The 21563-nt window shown below is 38.8% G+C and overlaps 2 protein-coding genes across 3 annotated transcripts in view; both read right to left on the bottom strand.

Annotated features, from left to right (window-relative positions):
- Positions 1-21563, bottom strand: part of LOC126397186 (5-hydroxytryptamine receptor 3A-like) — a 37975-nt gene that overhangs the window by 8960 nt on the left and 7452 nt on the right. The window contains exon 1 of one of the 2 annotated variants that reach the window (XM_050055771.1): positions 4374-4643. The exons of the other annotated variant lie outside the window; for it this stretch is intronic. Within the exon in view, the coding sequence (XP_049911728.1) occupies positions 4374-4428 (55 nt within the window). The 5' untranslated portion in view covers positions 4429-4643. Of the gene's footprint in view, positions 1-4373; positions 4644-21563 lie in introns of those variants that run through there. 2 annotated transcript variants of the gene reach the window in all.
- On the bottom strand, positions 6056-15864 carry LOC126397184 (5-hydroxytryptamine receptor 3A-like). Its single transcript, XM_050055766.1, has 9 exons — positions 15704-15864; positions 13306-13466; positions 13137-13181; positions 12422-12528; positions 12147-12316; positions 11468-11628; positions 9158-9368; positions 8721-8930; positions 6056-7972 (listed from the first exon to the last, which is right to left on the bottom strand). The coding sequence occupies exons 1-9, from the start codon at positions 15756-15758 to the stop codon at positions 7677-7679; spliced, it is 1416 nt and encodes a 471-aa protein (XP_049911723.1). The 5' UTR covers positions 15759-15864; the 3' UTR covers positions 6056-7676.

A 21563-nucleotide genomic window follows, 5' to 3' on the forward strand; every position in this document is an offset into this window, starting at 1 on the left:
ACGGAGACTTGGCTTCAGGCTGGTGAGTGTACACCGTTCTCTGAACTCCTTCCTCCTGACTGCTTATTTCTCAGTTCCCCTCGGACCACCGGCAGAGGTGGAGGTCTAGCCTCTGTGTTCAAATCCAGCTTTGAATGTCGTCAAATTCTATTTGACAATTATTCCAGTTTTGAGCTGCAACTGTTTGAGCTAAACCTGTCCCCTCCTGTCATGTTTGCAGTTGTATATCGTCCTCCTAAATTTAATAAGGACTTTATTAATGACTTTGCCGATTTTCTATCAGAGGTTACTGTGAAGTATGACCACTTTTTAATTTCTGGCGATTTTAATGTCCATGTGTGTTGTGAATCCAGACCTCTGGTCAGTGATTTTTCAAACCTCATCGCTTCTTTTAATCTCATTCAGTCTGTGACCAGCCCGACTCATGAGAAGGGTCACACCTTAGATCTTGTGCTATCACATGGGTTATCTGTGAGTGTAAATGAGATATGTGAAACAGCATGTATTTCTGACCATCTGCCTGTTTTATTTACCGTTTCAGTCCCCTGTTCGCGGACTGTAACCCGTGCTCCCTCACGCCGCCTGCGCATGTTGAACCCTCAAACTGCATCACAATTCTCTGCCATGTATGCCGACGTAAACATGTTTAGCACTCCGGATGTCAATCATGGTCTTAATGCCGAAGAGCTTTTAAGTGTTTTTAATTTTACATGCACTGATATCCTGGACTCTGTTGCCCCTTTCAGATTTAAGCGCTCTAAAGCATTTTTTGAGCCATGGTTAAATGACTCCACACGTTCTCTCAGACGTTCATGTCGGCGTGCTGAGAGGAAGTGGAAAAAAGATAAGCTCCACGTCTCCAAAGAAGCTTTACGTGAATGTTTATCAGCCTACCAGCGAGTCGTTAAAGCTGCCAAAATGGAGTATATATCAAATATTGTCTCCAATAACAGTCATAAGCCCCAGGTTCTGTTCAGCATTTTTAACTCCCTTGTAAACCCGTGCGATAACTCTCCAGTCGTGCCATCGCCCACTCTCTGTGAGAGCTTTCTTAAATTTTTTATTGAAAAAATTTCTGCCCTTAGGCCAGTTGCTTCCACTCTCACTGCCCCTGGTCCTGACCCCACTGTGCCTCCTTTACCTGCTGTCTTTGACCAGTTTGAGCCAGTATCTCTCTCCTCACTATCAGATATAGTTAAGCATCTGCGGCCGACTAACTGTCCCTCTGACAGCATTCCCTCTCGCCTCTTCAAAGATGTTTTTGGTACTGTGGGGTCCACTGTTCTTGCTGTCATAAATACCTGCCTTAGCTCAGGGTGTGTTCCAGCTGCTCTCAAACATGCTGTAGTGCAGCCCCTTATAAAAAAGAAAAACCTGGACCCCTCTCTCCTGTCAAACTACAGACCAATCTCCAAATTACCATTTTTGTCCAAGGTTTTGGAGAAAGTGGTCTTTACTCAGCTGCAATCATTCCTAGTGGCCCATGACATGTATGAAAAGTTCCAGTCTGGCTTTAAACCACATCACAGCACTGAAACAGCACTTTTGAGGGTTTTTAACGATCTTTTGTCAACTGTTGATTCATGTAACTCTGCTGTTCTGGTGCTGCTTGACCTGTCAGCAGCCTTTGATACCGTAGATCATAGGATCCTCCTGTCTCGCCTGGAACAGTGGGTGGGTATCACAGGTACTGCCCTTCTATGGTTTCAGTCCTACCTCACTGATCGGAGCTTCTCAGTTAACTTAGGGGAATTCAACTCAGCTACGGCTCCTCTCACCTGCGGTGTCCCCCAAGGCTCCATTTTGGGCCCCATCCTCTTCTTGCTGTACATGCTGCCATTAGGGTTGATTTTTAAGAAACACAACATACCTTTTCACTGTTTTGCAGATGATGTACAGATCTATCTGCCCCTTAAATCCATTAGCAAGGATTCTGTACAGCCACTGCTAGAATGTTTAAAAGATGTCAAATCCTGGATGGACAGTAACTTTTTAAATCTCAATGAGGATAAAACAGAGATCATTATGTTTGGATGTGACCCCTCCGATTACTCTGCTGATTTTCTGGGCCCCTTCACTCCTAACATCCGTTCCTCTGTTAAAAATCTCGGTGTGACCTTTGACAGTGCTTTTAAATTCGATAAACAAGTTAGATCAGTAATACAAACCAGCTTTTATCAACTCAGGCTTTTAGCTAAAGTAAAGGGCTATCTCTCCCCCCAGAATCTAGAGAGGGTAATCCATGCTTTTATAACCTCACGTCTGGACTACTGTAACTCGCTTTATGTCGGTATTGACCAGTCACTGCTACACCGTCTACAGCTTGTCCAGAACGCAGCAGCCCGCCTCCTCACTGGAAAGCGTAAACACGATCACATCACACCAATCTTGGCCTCGCTCCACTGGCTTCCAGTGCGTTTTAGAATTGATTTTAAGATTTTATTGATTGTTTTTAAAGCCCTAAATGGGCTGGCACCCCCTTATTTAACCGAACTCCTGCACTTTCATGCTCCCTCCAGAGCCTTGAGATCAGCCAGTCAGCTATTACTGGCTACTCCTAGGACTAGGCTGAAGACCAGAGGCGACAGAGCCTTTGGGGCGGCTGCCCCTAGGCTCTGGAATAGCCTGCCCCTGCACATTAGGTCTGCCCAGACCCTAGAGGTTTTTAAGTCTTTTCTTAAAACCCACTTCTTCTCTCAGGCTTTTAACTCAGGTTGAGCTGGACACCCAAACATTTTAGCTTATTTTGATCTTATTTTATAACTCTTGTATTTTATTTTATTGTATTGTATTTTATGTATCTTATGGTTATTATTGTGGTGTACTATTAGGTACCTCATTGTATTTGCTTGTTTATTTCTATTGACCTGTTCAGCACTTTGGTCAACCTTGGTTGTTTTAAATGTGCTTTATAAATAAAGTTTGAGTTGAGTTGAGTATTGTACTTTGCTACATTTGAAATCACATCCGTTACTGAGTAAAATAAAAAAGTTTTCGGCTAAATGGAAACCAGAAGGGTGAATCTCGGAAATCTCATGTGGAATTGACCCAGAACAAGCGGCCGGTGCTGGCGAGTTACTGGAGAGAGAGATGGAGGAGGGTGGGAGTGCTTTGGCAGAAGCACAAGCAGACGCGGCAGTTGAAATGAATGAAGAAATGACCGAAACGAAAGAAAACCCTGTGTGCACAGTGCCGTTTATAATTGTAGGTCAGAAAAATGCGGCCCGAGCCCCGCTCTTGTGTGCTCACCTGTGTGTGTGTGTGTGTGTGTGTGTGTGTGTGTGTGTGTGTGTGTGTGTGTGTGCGCGCATCGGGCCGAACTCCGCCGTGCGAGATTCAGAGAGCAGAGGAGGATTGTAAAGGTGCGACCATGTAGAGACAGAAATGACTTGCTGTCGTGTAAACAATATAAGTCATCACGTTATAAAGTGAAACGTTTAACCGTATAACACAATAAATAGTATTGTTATGTTATTATATGAAGCGTCTGTCGCTCAAAATAATATAACTTTAGTTCATGAAGAGATAAGACGGAGCCCTCTCCTCTCCTCTTATATGCTTTACTCACAAGTGTGTGAATTGACCTGGATATGAAATCAAAATGAATGAGGGCTGCGCAATATTAGACAAAACTGACAATGCCACAATTTTGTATACTGCGATATGTATTGCAATATACAGTGTATTGCAATAACTTGAATAGCTCTATTTGGAAAGAAGTCATCATCTGGGATTTGGAAAGGCTGTATTTGCATGAAATATACATTTTACAATCAAACTGTCATGGAAATTGAGAACTTCACAACCTAAAGTATGAACCAGCAAAAGAAGTATGGCATATTGCCTTTGACTAATATTATATTGATATGATGGACTTATACTGCGAGTCTCACAATGTGACTATTGCACAAGGAAACATTGCGATGTTGATGCTCTAATGATATTGTGCAGCCTTAAATTGAACTGAATTCTATGGTTCATCATAGAAAAATAACCAGTTTTCGGATTGGATTTATGACCCCTGGACCATTTTTGCACTGCATAGGAGTGACCCCCATCAAGTCGTTGGAAGTAACTAAGTAACTTCTACTTTAAGTACATTTTAAATTAACTACTTTTTACTTTTACTTGAGTAGATTTTTAGAAGGGTAGCTTTACTTTTACTTAAGTAGAATTTCATCAAAGTAAACATACTTTGACTTGAATTTTTCAGTACTTTTTCCACCTCTGCATGTAGCCTGTTTGTTTTGTATTAGCTTAAAGTTTCTCAAAGCATTACCATAGGTTTCCTCCAGTATTTAACACATCAGCTTTGTTTTTATTTATTTTTTCATTGCTTATTTAGTAGATAATGTAAATTCTGTCTTTCTTACCGTAAAGAAGTGAAAAAGTGATAAAAATTAGCCCAGCCGTTGTCACCTTTTTCATCTTGTTTGTGTCAGCTCAACCACTTTCATAACTCGTCCCAGTGTTTTAAAAGGTTAAACCTGACAGTCTGAGGAAATGCTGTTTCTTGTTTCTGATTGGCTCAACTTAACTTACAGCTCTTCCGTGTGAATAATATGCATGCATGTCTTGTTTTTCAAAGCAACAGTGTTGCAAACTAATCAAACAAGGATGTCTACTGGTGGTGTCAGTTTTCAGATACGATCAGCTCAGCACTCAGCATATGATGAGCCTAAATAGGTACTTAGTTACTCTGCTCTGCACCCAGTCCTGGACTTGTTTTACTTATAGTCTTAGGGAAAGAAAGCAAATAGAAAAGCTTTAAGTGAAGACATGAACAGGGTCGTACAGTTTCCCTGGACACCTCCAGGGCAGAGATTTCTGTAGGTAAAAGGGTTTGTTGAAACATGCAAATATTTGTTGCTCGACTGAAAATGTATACTTCATATTAAGATGTGGAAGTCCACGATCAAACATTGATATGTGACGAGGTCAGAGTGAAAACGTGTAGACACCAAATGTCACGACTCTGTTAATCCATTGATGGGCAACGTTAGCTGTGTGATGCCAACATTTTGCCGTGTCACTGTGTGTGTAAGTCTGTCACAGACATGGAGTTCACACTCCTTCAGCAGTAGTGTCATGATAAACAGAGAGATGGAGAGTGGGAGAGAGGGGAGCTAAGAGGAGCTGAGGGAACCGATACAATACATGCAGCTCTACAATTAAATATGCTGAACCATTGCGATGGATTCAGAGTTTGCAGTGACGTCAATTATGTTCTGCCTCGTTAGTTCCCCGCATGGACCGTTTAACCTGGCAACAACTGCAGCCGGCTCAAACGTGATTAGTCATTATCACGCAGACTACAAACTGCCTACAACTGGACACCAGGGCTCTTCAGCTCTTCTTCCGGAGGCAAGATCGCCGGGGTTTGCCTACAGACTCTACATTCACTGAATGTAGAGTCTGTATATAGAGACTAGGCATGTCATAACTTGAGTGGTTCATGAAGACATACAACCACGAGGTAGTAATTCAAGTTTTTATTTCCGAATTAGCCAAGATCAGGCATGTCCAAAGTCTGGTCTGAGGGACCATCATGTCCCATGGACAGATATCAAACGCCCTTTGACTTATCTTTCAAAATATATTATGTGGCCCGCGTTAATCAAGCAGGATTACTTTGCATTTTTTTCAATTACCTCACCGTGGCAGGACTATCATACAGTTTTTAAACATGCACCAAGTGGGCAGAACTAATGTGTTTTCATCAAGGGAAGGTAACGAGCATACAAACAAAGAAAGAAGCGTGAAGTCGACAGCGAGGGCCATCGCTTTCAGGAGCAGTGGAAAGTTGAATTATTTTTCACTGCAAAATGAAACTAGTTTAATCTAATTTGTATGTGGGTGTTTTTTTTTTTTGTTAAATAACCCATATAATGCAAGAAACAGCTGGCTCCCAGTTTTTTTTTCACATTATCTAATCTGGTCTCCATTCAAAACAGTTTGGACACCCCTGACAAAGATGAATTTGGACTGGAAGATAAGACAAAAGGAAGAAAAGAAAACTCTTTTGGGTTGTGAAAATAAAACAAACAAAGTTGCAAACGTTTTTGTGTTTAATTCACATTTCAGATTTCACACATGCAGTATTCTTTATTTTATAGATAAAGATATGTAATCAAATAACATTAATATAAAGGTTTAACCCGTAGGTTACAAAACAGTGTCAGTCTTTGAAAATCCCTGATCTAAAACATAAACAAACACACAGGGAACAGAGCAATTGTTCCACTTAGGGTAACAACTTCACCATTTTATTTTCAATACTGGCACCTATAGGAGTTACAATCTGTTTCATTATCCAGTGCTGTATAAGGGATTTATTTATCTATATCCCTTTGAGATATAGCATCTCATTTTCAATGCAATCCTATAGACACAAATAGACATTTATAGAGCAGATACAAACAAAAACACCATTACATAGTTTGTCATTTTTTCATTGTCAGTACACATAAACCAAAAGCATAAACATCTTGTTTAAAGATGAGAAAATAAAGACTTCCCAAAGCAGCAGAAAGAGATTAATGATCTCCGAAAAAAGGGAAACTATTAGCCTACAATAGAATTGAGCTTTGACACGAGAGACTGTCCATTCATGAGGATTAGAAGACCTTAAGGTGTCTTGAGATATGCTTGTTAATAAGTGGTCCTGACTGGATTTAGTTGTTTAAAGGGACAGTTAACCCCAAAATTTAAAAATCCATATTTTTCCTCTTACCTGTAGTGTTATTTATCAGTCTAAATTGTTTTGGTGTGAGTTGCTGAGTGTTGGAGATATCAGCTGTAGAGATGTCTGCCTTCTCTCAAATATAATGTAACTAGATGGCACTCTGCTTCTGGTGCTCAAAGCAGACATAAAATACATTTGAAAAACTCAACAGCAATGTCTCTTTTCAGAAATCATGACCGGTTACTCAAGATAATCCACAGACCTTGTTGTGAGCAGTTTCTTGTAGGAACTATTTTCTTTCCACCAAACTACACCCAACAACTGTATCAACACGCAGAGGGAAACGTGCATCTACTGCTAGATCACCTAGCACTGAGCTAGTTAATGATACTGCTCAGACAAGGAGGACTTTGTTAATGTTTATATCTTTTGCTGTCACCCATGAGTAGATTCACGCTTCCTTCTGATATATTTGGCAGGTGTAGTTTGGTAGAGAGAAAAGAGTTCCTACATTAAACTGTTCACAACAAGGTCTCTGGATTATCTTGAGTTACTGGGTCATGATTTCAGGAAAGAGACACTTTTTTGTGTGTTTTGGGCTTGAAGTGTACGCATGACATTTTAAAATATAGGGTCTGTTATCAGAATATCTCCAATTAATTATACAGAAACTTGAACTTGGACTCAACCATTGATCTTAGGTTCATGAAGATAATTAATACTGGTTAAAGGATAGGTTCACATTTTTCAATTCTGCTATAAAAAACATTCGGTATCCATATAAACATTAAAATAAGCTAAGCCTGCTGTAATCATTCCCTCTATACATACTGGATGTTTTCTGCATTTCATTTTGTTTTCCTGCATCAAATAACTCAGATTCTGAATCTTTTACTCGAACTACGGAATAATAAATCTAAATGTAAGCTGCTAACTGGTCAAACTTTTGCTGATGAGCCACATAACTGTCTGACTTAACTCTTCCATCAAGTCAGCTAAGTTCTGCGTTACTCCAGACCCAGATGGTTATGATAGTGATAAAAAGGGAAGAGATAATGGCAATGTACAGGCCAAAAAGCAGACGGTCAATGACTAATCCGATCATTTGCCATTCCTCTGAGGTATTGCTCCCCTGGGCATGTTTGTCTATCTGGAGGCGGATGGCCATGAGATCTCTGCTCAGCTTCCTCAGTTCATCCAGGGGTGGATCCGGAGGGGGTTTCTCATGAGGTATATCACCAGAGACGCTCTGAAGATCTCTTGAAGAGATGATGCCGGGACTCATTGCTGGATATATATATATATATAAAAGAAAACAAGATTACAGTGAGAGCATGGAATATGGTGTGTCACATTTTTTAAAAGCCGGATACTTCTATGGTAACAATCTATGGTACGTTAACAATGTAACTTTAGCTGGCTTGGATGTTTTTATTTGTAGCCTATTATGTTTACTTTTCTCTTCCTGAGCAAGTAACCAGGCCATTCTGTAAGAAAAATATCACTGGCAAGTGACGACAGCTCAGGGAAAGTGAGTATAATCATTGTAGATGGTAGGTACAAGGTTTTAATGTAAATGCAATGGTATTTTGTTTGTTCTCCTAATTTTAGGTATAGCTACAACAGCCCATAGGGTGAAAATCCTTGGCTCCATGTTGTCACGGATTTGTAAAGCAGCTGGTAGACAGTGTACAGCAACTACTGCTTGCAAAGCACTCCACCACACACTGTAAAAAACCCCTGATTCTTTGATCCGGGCAAAGAGGAAACAGAAACCATGATGAATGGAAATTGCATTTCCTTTGACTACTAACAATAAAAGTCAAGTAGTCTTTCACCAGTGAAATTCTTTTAATGCGAAGTCAGCAGCATTAGCAATAACTTATTACACCCAGTTCATAATACTGCAAATATATATCAAGGCCTATTTCAATACCTACATCAGTGGGCCATAGGCTCAGTGACCAAAAATAAGATGAAGCAGCAGTAATAGTGACAGAAGTAATACAAAAATAATCATGATGATGTATTGTACCTCTAGCAGGTGGGTGAAGGGAGACTGTGATGCGGTTGCTCATCTTTTTTGGAGGGAGACAAACAACAACAGCAAGATATCGTAGCACAAGGACACTGAGCCAGTGAGGCACCTTTCTGTACTTGCTGGCGCTGAACTGGATGTTGGTGATAAACACTGTCTCCAACAGGCTGGCCACCATCAGAGCCAGACTGACTGAGAATAAAACATCTGCAGCAAAACAAACAAAACAGTTAAGAAGTAAAGAGACGTTTTTCATTTTAACTTTAATTATCAAGGGCAGAGAGCATATTCACATTTATATTAAGTTAAAATTCAGTCGCCAGAGGAGCCATCAGAGGACAAGGTATAATTGGTCAACAATGGCATCTGGTCAAGAAGAAGAATTGGCCACAGTGGTTAATCTTATACAACAATATATCACAGGTGTCACTCACTTATTAGAGGTGTTGTATTTCCAGTGACAGGCAGCAGGTCGTTCATGATGAGCAGGAAAACGGTGTAGCCCAGGATGAGAGTCATCTTAAAGGAGGACCGATCCACACTTTGGGGAGGCAGCAGGAAGCTGAAGAGGTCCAATGTGATGAGGAAGCAGCTGGGCAACAGGAGGTTTACCACATAAAGGATTGGCCTACGTCTCAAAATGATCTTGGGATAAAAACAATTACAAAGCATCAAAGTTTTACTCAGAATTCACAATAGACATTTGCCAATAGTTGCAAACTCCTCCACCAGCCCCCTAAAAACTTCTTTTGTTGTTTCTGATGCTTTTCTGCAGGCCACTTAGACCTTTGGTGTTCCCCAAGGATCACTCATTGTTCCTCCTTTGTTCTCTGTTTACATGTGTACACTATCTAAAATCATCCATATGAACAACATCCACTACATTCAATTATTTATTTATTTTTAAAAATACCAATCTTTTTGGCAGCTTTTATTACTGTAAATTCCTTCACCATTATCCTGTCCATGATGCTTCTCATCAAACATGACATTTGTCATAACTGATACTGTTGTATTTTATCGTTTTTTAGCAATGACATATTTTGATCCAGATTACATGTAAGCACCTTGATGCATTATTTTATTTGTATACATATATATATATATATATATGTGTGTGTGTGTGTGTGTGTGTGTGTGTGTGTATGTGTATAAAAAATATCTATTATGCCATTATCTATTTTATGGCATGCCGTTCAGGAAATTATTATATATATAATAAGATATGAAGTTTGAATATATGAAATGAATGAAAGTCCAAATATATGGAATGAACCTCGAATATATGGAATGAAAGTCTGAATATATTGAATGAACCTTGAATATATGGAATGAAAGTCTGAATTTATTGAATGAACAGAATGAACTTTGAATATATGGAATGAATGTCTGAATATATGGAATGAACCTTTAATACGTGGAATGAATAAATATATGGAATGGACCTTGAATATACTGAAAAAAAGTCAGAATATATGGAATGAAATCTGACGTCATCAAGGCACTAGCGCCATCTTGTGTTCCCTCTGTATGCTTGTATTGGATGCTGCAGCAAGAACAGTGAATATGAGTGAGTCGGCGAGAGACATAGTGGTGGCAAATTTAAGGAATGAAGAATTAATGAATTAAATAACTAATTTCCACATTGGCTAATGCACGTGGTAATGTTAACCACACCCAGTACCGCAGTACGGTATGAGGTGCCATTTGTAAAATGGCTCGCACTGAAATTAACAGCAACATTATGCCACTTCAAACAATGTTTAAAAAAGTGGTGTAAATTTTTTTAAGTCACTTTTACCACATTTACAGCAATATTTGAAATATGTTAAATATAATGTCACAGTTAAATCTAAATATTAAATGTTAAATCTAAATGTTAAATGTTAAATCTAAATCTAAATGTTAAATGTTAAATCTAAATCTAAATGTTAAATCTAAATGTGCTTGGTGAAACTAAATATTTAGCTAATATGCAAATGCACACTGCCGGTCAGCGGAAGTACCAAAATAAAAGCTTGGGTGGTCATACAGAGGAAACACAAGATGGCGCTAGTGCCTTGATGACGTCAGATTTCATTCCATATATTCTGACTTTCGCCTTGATGACGTCAGATTTCATTCCATATATTCTGACTTTCGTTCAATATATTCAAGGTTCATTCTATATATTCATTCATTCGATATATTTAAGGTTCATTTGGTTCATTCCATTTATTCAGACATTCATTCCATATATTCGAGGTTCATTCAATATATTCAAGGTTCATTCTATATATTCATTCATTCGATATATTTAAGGTTCATTTGGTTCATTCCATATATTCAAGGTTCATTCAATATATTCGAGGTTCATTCAATATGTTCGTACTTTTATTCCATATATTCAAGTTTCATTCAATATATTCAACTTTCATTCCATATGTACATACATATATATGTATATAAATGTATATGTACATACATATATATGTATATATATATGTATATAAAATGTAAACATTCTTTTAGACTGGTAGTCGTAGAATAAAAAAGACCCTGGTGCACTACCCACTGCTCTGACCTGTCATACTGAGACAGTGGTTCAAAACAAATCAAATCTTTGCTGGGATTGTGTCATTTTAATACAAAAACAATTTCATCAAAATAATTTCAAAGATTAATCCCTTAAATAAAATCAACAGATAATTATTGGTATGCCTCATGTGAACACAGAATAAAATATAATAGCTAAAATTACTTACAAAGTATTTGAGCTCAGAGTAGCTTCCCTCTGTTATTTCAAGGGTTGTTTGAGCTTGTTTGATATCAACAAGCTCCCACTCTCCTCTGGTATGTAGCACATCCCTGGACTCCTCCAGGATCTCTGCAGCTGAATGTCTTTGATTCATCTTTATGTCTTCAGCTGGAAGAAAATTGTAGGAAAGTTTGTTTATATTAGATGTCCAGTCTGTTTGAAATGTTACTTGTGATGCACCTGAGTAGAGTGAAGTTGTCAACATGAAAGTTGAGGTCATGGAATTTTGGGCCCCAAAGATATTTAAATTAATGTATTTAATTTTACTTAATTTCATATCACTTTTGCGTTTGTAGTTTTAATGTTTGAAAATACATAATTTCTGCAAAAAAACAGCAATTAACCTCTTAAATTTGCAAGTGACAATTTTTAGTGTACTCCAAGTACAAATCTGCCATAATTATAATAAAACTGAATGTGAGGTGAAGTTGCAGCTTTGAGATCAGGTGTTATTTTGGTGTTATTTGTTGGACTTTGCACAGGCTTACCAAAGTGCAGGTATGGTTCAAAGGTCAGAGTGCAGTTNAATCTGCCATAATTATAATAAAACTGAATGTGAGGTGAAGTTGCAGCTTTGAGATCAGGTGTTATTTTGGTGTTATTTGTTGGACTTTGCACAGGCTTACCAAAGTGCAGGTATGGTTCAAAGGTCAGAGTGCAGTTTTGGATATCAAAGGGGAAAGTGTAGATGACTAATTTGCAGGTGGCGATCACTCTGACCGGCCTATCATCATAAACATGACCTGTGTTGTATAAGTAGACATAAGGCGTTTGGGGAGATTTGTCCTCGTCCATGCTGGAAATGAACAGAATAAAAAACTCTTAATTGCACATTTATACTTTTAAAAGATAGGTTTTTGTTTATTTGTTTGACAGGCTACGAGACTTCATTTTAACTTACAACTCATTGATGACGATGTCTGGGACCCAAAGCTGTTCTCGAGGGACAGAGACTCTTGTAGTTCCACATTCCTTCTCATCCCAGCTCAGTCCGTCTATATCCCACTCCTACATTAACCAGAACAACAACCATTTTAACTGTGTGTGTCGGGCCATTTGTGTTTTCGCCCCTTGACGATGAGCAGTGTTGGAGAAACACTGATGTTTTAATATGAACCTGCTTCATTCAATGTTTTGACTTGACAAGGAAATGTACGTAAAATGTAGGGAAACTCTGACCCATACGCACACACAATTTGGAGACAGGGGGAAACTGGCGTCACAGATGGTGAGGTGGTGAATTGAAGCAGATTGTGGAAATTTGATGTGAAAGGAATCATTAAACTTATAATGATGTCTCACACACTTAAATTCACCTCATATCACACGTTTCTTATAGATCCACTTCATAAACATTCAAATGCAGCAGTGTTATTTGTGTTTGTGCCAGTGAGCCATAACTTTTTTATATATGCAACTTTTGATTGCAAAAGATGTGTCATCACCTTAAATCTCAAATATTTCATTGCCACTGTCTCACCATCACATTCCCCACCACTAAAGCACAGAGGAGAGGGTTGCAGCCAGATTTCTTACAATCTTCAAAAATGTGACTACATTTGTGTTCAGTGTGTGCTTTTGTAAAGAAAAGTTTTGTCAGTGCTCTGAACACTTACCAGGTATTGCCATATGAATACTGTTAAGGTCTGCTCTTTTTCATTCTAGGGATGAGACACATACAGTTGATAATGATAATTAAAATTTACTCACAGTATGCATAGTTAAAAAAAATATGCATCTGTATGTGCAGTCATGAATAGATTTTTATGCAGCTCATAGACTCACCACTCCTAAAATTCCCACTATAGTCATTTCGATGGATACGTTTAGGACATCTGTAAAGTTTCCTACAGGTCGAAATAGTTTTCTTGGAAATAATTCAGTCTCAAGTGCATCAAACAAGGCCTTAGGAGTTGGGCTGGTGCAGTTCAATGGTGCAACAAAACCTGTGTTGAAAAGAGAAAGAAGATATCTACATTAATACATAGTTATCCCAAATAAAAGTATTTTTCCTTCATTTGTATTTGCTCAAAAGCAAATCTTTCTTTGTATGCTATACAGAGTTTTGCTAAGACTTCATGAACTGTTCGACAAAATGCTTCATATCAGCTACATTAAAATACAATGATCCATGTTCAACACTCACATCCACACATATATCCAAACATACATCCTGTCACTTGCTCTGTTTACCATGCACTCTCTCTGCTTGTGATTGCAGATCCAGCCACTCCCTCCCACCCAACGCCATTTCCATCATCTGACCTTCCCCACCCACAAACTCACCTGCTTCACATTATCCTAATCAGCCTTGTAGTATACAATATATCCAGGCCCATCTCCACCCACTCCCTATCAGATTGTCTTGTTTAATCCACCCTAGCTCCTCGGCCTTCTTTACTGCCTGCCCCCTGTCTGTTACTGACTACCAAACTTTATAAAGATTGAAGTCTGACACCCTCTCGTCTCTAAAGACGTTTTTAGTCACACACTGTAATATTTTGCAAAGACTGGGGATCTCGTAGGATCATTATTTGCAAGGCTACAGCGAGATTCCTTTTGAGGTTATTTCCCATCCTGCTCCCTGTAGAAAATATTACGCCAAACTTCTTTTGAGAAATGTGATACATGAACAATTCGTTCTGTATCAACAAAAACACATAACTCTAGAAAAAGAAAAACAATCAAGTGTATTTGCATTTAAACTTAACATTTTGGATTTTGTTGCCTCAACTCACCACCAACCTTTGTTGGTCAGCTGCTCCATTAAGTGGTAGGAGACCATGGGAATAACAAGCAAACAATCAATATTTAGGATTTATCACTAATAGGCTAGTCTCTTTGTTGTTTACTGTCTACCGGGTTTACTTCTTCTTGTTTGCTGCTGGGGAGAGCTCAGGTAATTATTGTTGACTAGACTAAAGATTAAAACTAAAACCTTATGATGATATTAAAAATGTTTGATTTTGTTGGATGGCAAGACGAGAAAAAGACTGACTTAAGACAATTTAAACTGAGTTTTGTGACCACCTCATGATTTTATTCTGACACTGGAAATTTATCTGCGACAGTGAAATTGCTTGAAAAGTCATTTGGTGTTAGGCCAGCATAATTTTGCCTGTCTGGACAGATCACCTGGTTTTGACTCTTGCCTGTTGTTGAACTCCAGTAACTAAGAACTTCTATATTACACTGACTGCCTTTGTGTCGTGCTTTGACGTTGTATTGTTTCTAAACCTTTACACTTTGTGTCATATAATTCAATTCAAATGAAATTCATTAAGCAAAATGGCAATAAAATCTAAGGGTCTTGTTATACTCTATAAATAATTTTTAATCCACACACTACCTCTTTGTTTCTTTTCTCATTTTTGGCCATGAGTGATGGATTACCATGTTATCTGGTGTACACATTCTTCTTCCCATCAGGATGAATTGTAATAGATTTGGTGATCCTTGAACTTTTCATTTAGTGTGATCCTCAGGCTAAAATTTTAAAGTACCCAACTCTTTAGTACCTAACTGTAAACCAGGAACATCCCCATCAGCAGCACTTTGTGTTAAGTGCTGGTTGGTGAGTATTACCATGCTAACATAGTAAACTAAGATGGTAAACACGGTATACGTCAGCATGCTAGCATTGTCAATGTGAGCATGTTAGCATGCTAACATCAGTATTTAGCTCAAAGCACCTCTGTACCCACATACAGCATCACAAGCTGTTTGCATGGCTATTGACTCTTGTTCTTGACATATGTCCTACTTCTCTCAGCTTTACTTGATACAGTAACTTACTGGTTAGTGAAAGCTAACTAAGCTCTTTATTCGGTTAAAATAAAACAGATTCCACAGGTTTTTAATCATTTTGGTTCAAATTTTGTTTAAGATTTTACTTAAATGCTCAAAAGATAGTTTTCTGATGCTTTTTCCACAAACAGTTCATAAACATCTTCTGACAGTATTCATCAATGTGCCACAAAACTGTTATAAAACACATATATGGAGATAAAGTGATAAAAGATACAAACATTTCATCATATTTGAGTTTACTTGGTGTTTAGATTTCTGTGTTTAGTTTTGACAAATCATTTTGAAAGTTTCTAAAGCATTACCATGGGAAAAACAGCTTTTTTAAAAATGTGTTGCTAATTTGTTAGATAGTGTAAATTATTTTTTTTCTTACCGTAAAGCAGTGAAAAACTGATGAAAAGGAGCCAGGCTATCTTTACTTCTTTCATCTTGTTTGTGACAGTGTTATTGTCAGTGCCTCACTTTCATAACTTGTCCCTGCGATTTACAGGGTACAACTGGACAGTCTTAGGGAATAGTGTTTCTTGTTTCTGATTGGCTCAACTCAACTTACAGCTTTTCCTTCTGCGTAATTTGTATACGTGTCTTGTTTGTCAAAACAACAGTGTTGCAGTGTTGACCATAAACGAATCAAGCAAGGATGTCTGCAAATATCTGATGTCAGTTTTCAAACATTGTTAACACACACCTCAGCATATGATGAGCCTAATCAAGTACTTTGTTAATCTGCTCTGCACCCATATACAAGACTGTTTATGTCTCTTTCTGGTCTTTGTGCTGCATATGTCTGAGCGGTACAGGCCTGGACTTGTCTTACTTAGGGAAAAAAGCAAAAAGAAAAAGTTTGTTAAGGACATGAACAGGAGATTTCCCAGGGGGGAAAGCAAATATTTGTTGTCGTGGTAAAATGGTTTGTTGAAACATGCAAATATTTGTTGCTTGACTAAACATACAGTATACAGCACACTGAAATAGGAGGAGAGGATGTAGTGCGAAGGTGTGATGTAACATGTTACTTTCAAATAAAAGATTTCAGCCATTCTTTCTGTTTCCTCCCTGTTTATCAATAAATCACAAGGAGTATGAGAACATGTGTACAGCAGTCCCTCCAGGACTTCAAGTTTGTTTTGGGGATCATCGTGGTCTCAACATAGACTGCATAAAATCATGGATGAAACCACTGTGATGTCACCAAGTGGATTGTGGACTCCCGTTTTGAAGCCTTGAGTTCACCATCTTGGTTTTTTGGAGCCAAAAGTGACCATATTTGGGTGAGAGGATGCCACTGTGGAGTAATCTGGGGTGGATCTGACTGAGAAGTTGAGGAAACTCAAAGTGTCTGTAGTATCTGACGTGCCACATGTTATGTGATGACCGGGGTCTTATATGATCAGTTAGGGGCCCAGGTCAAAATTTTATTATGGCCCAGGTCAAGGATAGATAAGTAAGATGAAAGGTTGGATTCTATCTAGATTGTCTCTCTGTCACTTGTCACATTTTGTCTCAAAGTTCATCAAAACAACCGACCTATATATGCAGGGTAAATTGAGCCGTTATTCAGAGCAGTTCACATTGGCTGAGAACCTCTCCAAGCATCCTGGATGCTTGATAGATGCTGTACTTCTTGTAATAAACCTTTTCTTTATGTAAGCAAGACGGTGTCATCGGAGTCTCCTTCATTACCTTCACATCATCGCTATTTAATAAACAACAATTGTGGCGTCACGAACAGGATCAGGATGAGGATGAGGAGAAGAATGAACAATTTTGGCGTCACAAACTCCGGACGTGTTGTGACCTGCGGTGTCGCCGACAGCTTTGGTGCATCTGCTCCCGCACTGAGCCGGCAAATACGGTGAGCATTTTTCGCATGATTGGGTGCTGGTTCGCTCTTTCAGGGCTGTTGTGTGTTTGCTGTTTGGTCGCACCATAAAGAATCGTTTGTGTGTGTGTGCCATGATGTGTTGATGTTTGGGGTGTTTCTCCGTTCTAAATTTAGTTTTGTTGCGTTGTGTTGGCCTACAACGCAAAGGGGGGAGAGTAATAGAGAATAAAATAATAAGTTAAAATAAAAGTTGAAGTTAAAGAAGTAAAAGAAAATAAAGGTTGAAGTAAAAGAAATGTAGAATGCCTAATTAGTAACGATAAGGTGAGCTAAGTAACACCATGCGAGATTAATGAAGATTGGGCCCTTATCTTCTTAACGGTAAGACATGTGTATATTAGTCACTGCGTGAAAGTTGGCTTTGAGAAATAGTCGGAATTTGGCTAAAAACAAAAAAGAGGACAGTAACAACCCTGGGCCCAAGGGAAATTGGACGCAGGAAAAAAGAGAAAAAGAGGACAGTAACAACCCTGGGCCCAAGGGAAATTGGACGCAGGAAAAAAGAGATAAGGTTAAAGGTAAAGATAAAGGAAATAGAGAAGACAAAAGGAAAAGTAAAGAGATAATAGAGAAATAAAGAGAAATAGGAATAAGGTAAAGAGAAAAAGCCGCAGATTAGGACAAAAGCCCTAAAGGAGGCGATTTTAGATGGGCCTAAAATCCTGCAATATCACTAGGTGAGTTTCAGGTCAGTTCAGGGAACTGGAGGTGTAGAATGAAAAATTCAATTGTACGTTCTCACTCTTAACATTCGTTGACGAACGATGTTTTGATACAGCCTCTCATTGAATATTTACACCTCATGGCAGCATAAATTTAGAAAGAATAAGGAAAAAGGAAAATAGGAAAGGAGCGGCAAAAAAGCATGCTATAGGACAGTGTGAATGAGTCGACTTTGAGAAGTGAGGATTGAAAGCTGTTTGTGTTTTTGGGAGGATGTTGAATTTGTTGTGTGTTTTTATTTCGTACGTTTGTTTTGTGTCCTTGTTTGTTGGACGATTGATCTGTGTGTGTGTGTGTGTGTGTGTGTGTGTGTGTGTGTGTGAAGCGCTGTCTCAGCTGTGTTCCGGTTGTGTGTGAAAGGTCGTGGAATGGGTTGGATTATGTGGTTTATGTTAATGTGATAGATTTCATATTGAATAGGCATATATAGGTTGTGGTTGAGAACAGGAGATTTAGTAATTCATAAGGAAAGATATTTTGTCCTTTAGTGTTAAAACATACGAGCCTCAAAAAAGAGGACTTTATAAATATTGACTAAAACTTATGAGCCTTTGAGGGGGACTTTGATAAAGAGCTATGAGCCTCTTTCGAGGGGACGTTTTTGAATCTGTTAACAACGTATGAGCCCCAAGAAGGATGTTTATGATTTTGAAGAGAAGTGTAAAGATCAGTGAGTCTGTGTGTGAGTGTGTGTGTGCTCCGGCCGGTGGGTGTGTGTGTGTGTTCTTTGTTTCAGACTTTGTACCTTGTTATATGGAGTTTATCTGATCTTTAGGAGATTGGGTGAGATGTTCACTCTCTGAGAACTAGAATATACTGGAAGTTCTTGCTAGATTTAAGAGGTGGAGCAAGGGGGGCACCCCATATAGAATGCAAATAAGATTGATCTTTCTAATAGGGGGAGTGCTGAGGGTGCTCTCTTCCCGTTTTTCTTTGTAAGGTACAAGCAAAAAAAGAAAAAAAAAAAAAAAGAAAGATGTTAGATCATTATGATTTGATTTTGATAGTTTGACAGTTTTTAGGATATTTGAACCAATTTAAAGTACAGCCTGTGGGTAATAATATACTACTGGAAGATTTAAGATGTTATTAGAGTAAAACAAACTAAAATTTCTAAAACTGATGATAATGTATTGTACGTGATCATAACTGGGTATTTGTTAATAGGTGTAGTTTAAAAGAGGAAAACATCTGTTGTAGATAGAATGACCTAAGTGTTGGCAGATAATAGGCGTAAATCATACTGAATTATTTATTGTGTTGCTTATGAGGACCCAGGAGATGATAGCTCTAAGGAAAGTGAGAAGGGAGACAGTGATGGAGACATGGAGAGGAAGAGGTTGAGGAAATTTAGGAAGGAAAAGAGGAAGTTCAAGAGAGGCTCGAAGAGCAAAAGAGGAGACAAGGTGTTTGTGAAAGTGTTTGTGAAGGTGTGTAGAAGGAAGTGGTATAACGAACGTCGTGAAGGACCATTTGAAGTTGTTCGTAGTACTGGAACTGTGGTCCAGGTAAAAGGGTCTCCAACGTGGTATCATTTATCGCATTGTGTCAAAGCACCAAGAGAAGAGGTGCCACGCTCATGGAGCCAAGACATTGAAGGCTCAAGAGAGCCAAAAGAAAATGTGGAAGAACATGCAGAAGAAGACGAGATGCATGAAGATCTCCAGAGTAAAAATCCAGAAGAGGAGACTGTCCATGTTGTGGACAATGTTGAGGATCCTGTGCACATTTCTGATGATGCCAGAGATGACTCTGCTGCAGTCAATGGACAGGAAAGAAGATTTGGTGACATTGATTTCCAACATGTCCCAGAAACAGCAGAGCCTATTTCAATGGAGTGCAAAGCGCCAAAGATTACAAAGGGCTGTGATTCCACTGCAGGAGAATCCAGAGATTCAGTTAGACGTAGGAGTCCAAGACCAGTTCGGAAAAAGGGTCAGACCAAAACGTTACGAGGACTAGGGTCGAAGTGACCTTAGGGAAGTCAGTTCGGCTCCCATGCCAGTGTACGGGAGAAAATAGTGGTAAAGGTAAATTTAGAGTTCAGTGGGAAGACAGCCATAGCTGGGTTCTAGATCTGTCAGGGACATCATCATTAGGAAAGTATGTGTTACTTAATGACAAGAGAAGACTGAAGATTGAGGGAGATTGTAGTCTTTATGTATGTAGCACCCAGCAGGAGGATCAAGGTGATTATAGGTGTTCTTATTATGACCCACAGTTTGAGAGTGAGGGGTCAGAGAAAGGACTCAGAGCTAGTATAGTGACTCTAAGGGTGAATAGTGCACAGATGAGGCTACTACTCTAGCTACAACTTTAAAGGGGATAAATGCTACAACAGCGATGGTGACAACTTCTACTTTTGTCACTTCTGGAAATTTTACAAGTGAGGTTGTGACAAGGTCAACCTTTACCAATAAAACAGTGATGACATCTCTGATGCCTATGAAATTTGTAAATGTAACTCAGATACCTGATGGGATATCTTTGAAATTTAAGGAAATAGTAAATTTAACACAGGAGCCTATGTTAAAGATAGAGCTTAGTGTGAACAGCAGTAATGAGATTTTTGATCTTAAGAAACAGATGGTGAAAGAGAATGATGCAGATCCATCTTTGACAGCTCAGATGACTGTTTCAGATGTGGAAGATGAGTTTTTTGACTTTGATTGGACATCAGAAGACATGACTGACCATCACCATGCATTACAGAAGAGAGACACTAAGTGGAAGGCATATGGATTTGATTCCTCAGTGTTACAAATCGCAGACCCATGGGCAGGAAGGAATTTATGGTTTCAGCAGTTAACTCATTCTGTAAGATCGGTTAGGAGAATGAACTGTCCATGTGTGGTGAAAGTTCCATCACCAGGCACATGGCTTTCAATTTTAGAGAGGGTACCAGAACCACTAACTACTGTATGCCAATCTTATGCACTATCATGGCTGTTGTATAAGCAGCAATCAGCAGAAGATACAGTGATGGCTTTGTCAATGAATCTATTTAAACCTAGACTTAATTGTTCTTGGTTGAGGGAATTACCATATGTGAATTTGCTTGATCAGCATGAAAATATAATGACAGCGGTCCCTGATGCAATGGAAGTTAAATCTGTAAGGGCTAAAGATTGTTTTTGTTCAAATGATACTCATAATGGGCATGGAATGTTTATGGGAATCTCAGATTGTAACAACTATATGATGAACGTGGGTAAGCTTAGACATGAGGCTATTGATGACTTGTATGAAGTGACTTTTTATGTTCCACATCGCGAACAGAATAGAACTGTGATGGTACAGAACCAAATTTTGCCTGGTAACGTGACTATAGGAAATTTCAAGGATATTTGAGGGGTTTGTGGTGATAAGGCATACATATTTCTACCGTATGGGTGGACAGGATGTTGTTACATGACAATGCTGAAACTCCCATATGAGGTTCTTGCTGTCCAGAAGGGGAAAGTATCTGATAAGGATCAATCTAATGTTGTTCCTGGAAGTAGGAAGAAAAGGGACATGGCACGATTTCATAATCTGGAGTCCTACCATTGGAGGATAAGTCTAGGAGAGAAGTGGGGTATAGGATTATTTCCATGGTATGGTGTGACATTTTTGGCAGATCACA

This window comes from Epinephelus moara, chromosome 10 (assembly GCF_006386435.1).
Source record: "Epinephelus moara isolate mb chromosome 10, YSFRI_EMoa_1.0, whole genome shotgun sequence".
Classification (NCBI taxonomy): domain Eukaryota; kingdom Metazoa; phylum Chordata; class Actinopteri; order Perciformes; family Serranidae; genus Epinephelus; species Epinephelus moara.

What these genes read in the sequence shown, in the direction of transcription:
- LOC126397184 (XM_050055766.1), bottom strand. Translation starts at nt 15,758, where the DNA reads ATGAAAGAAGTAAAGATAGCCTGGCTCCTTTTCATCAGTTTTTCACTG. An exon ending in CAGTTTTTCACTGCTTTACG is followed by an intron (nt 13,467 to 15,703) that starts GTAAGAAAAAAA and finishes TTTTCAACACAG; the next exon opens with GTTTTGTTGCACCATTGAAC. An exon ending in AAATACAACACCTCTAATAA is followed by an intron (nt 8,931 to 9,157) that starts GTGAGTGACACC and finishes GTTTTGCTGCAG; the next exon opens with ATGTTTTATTCTCAGTCAGT.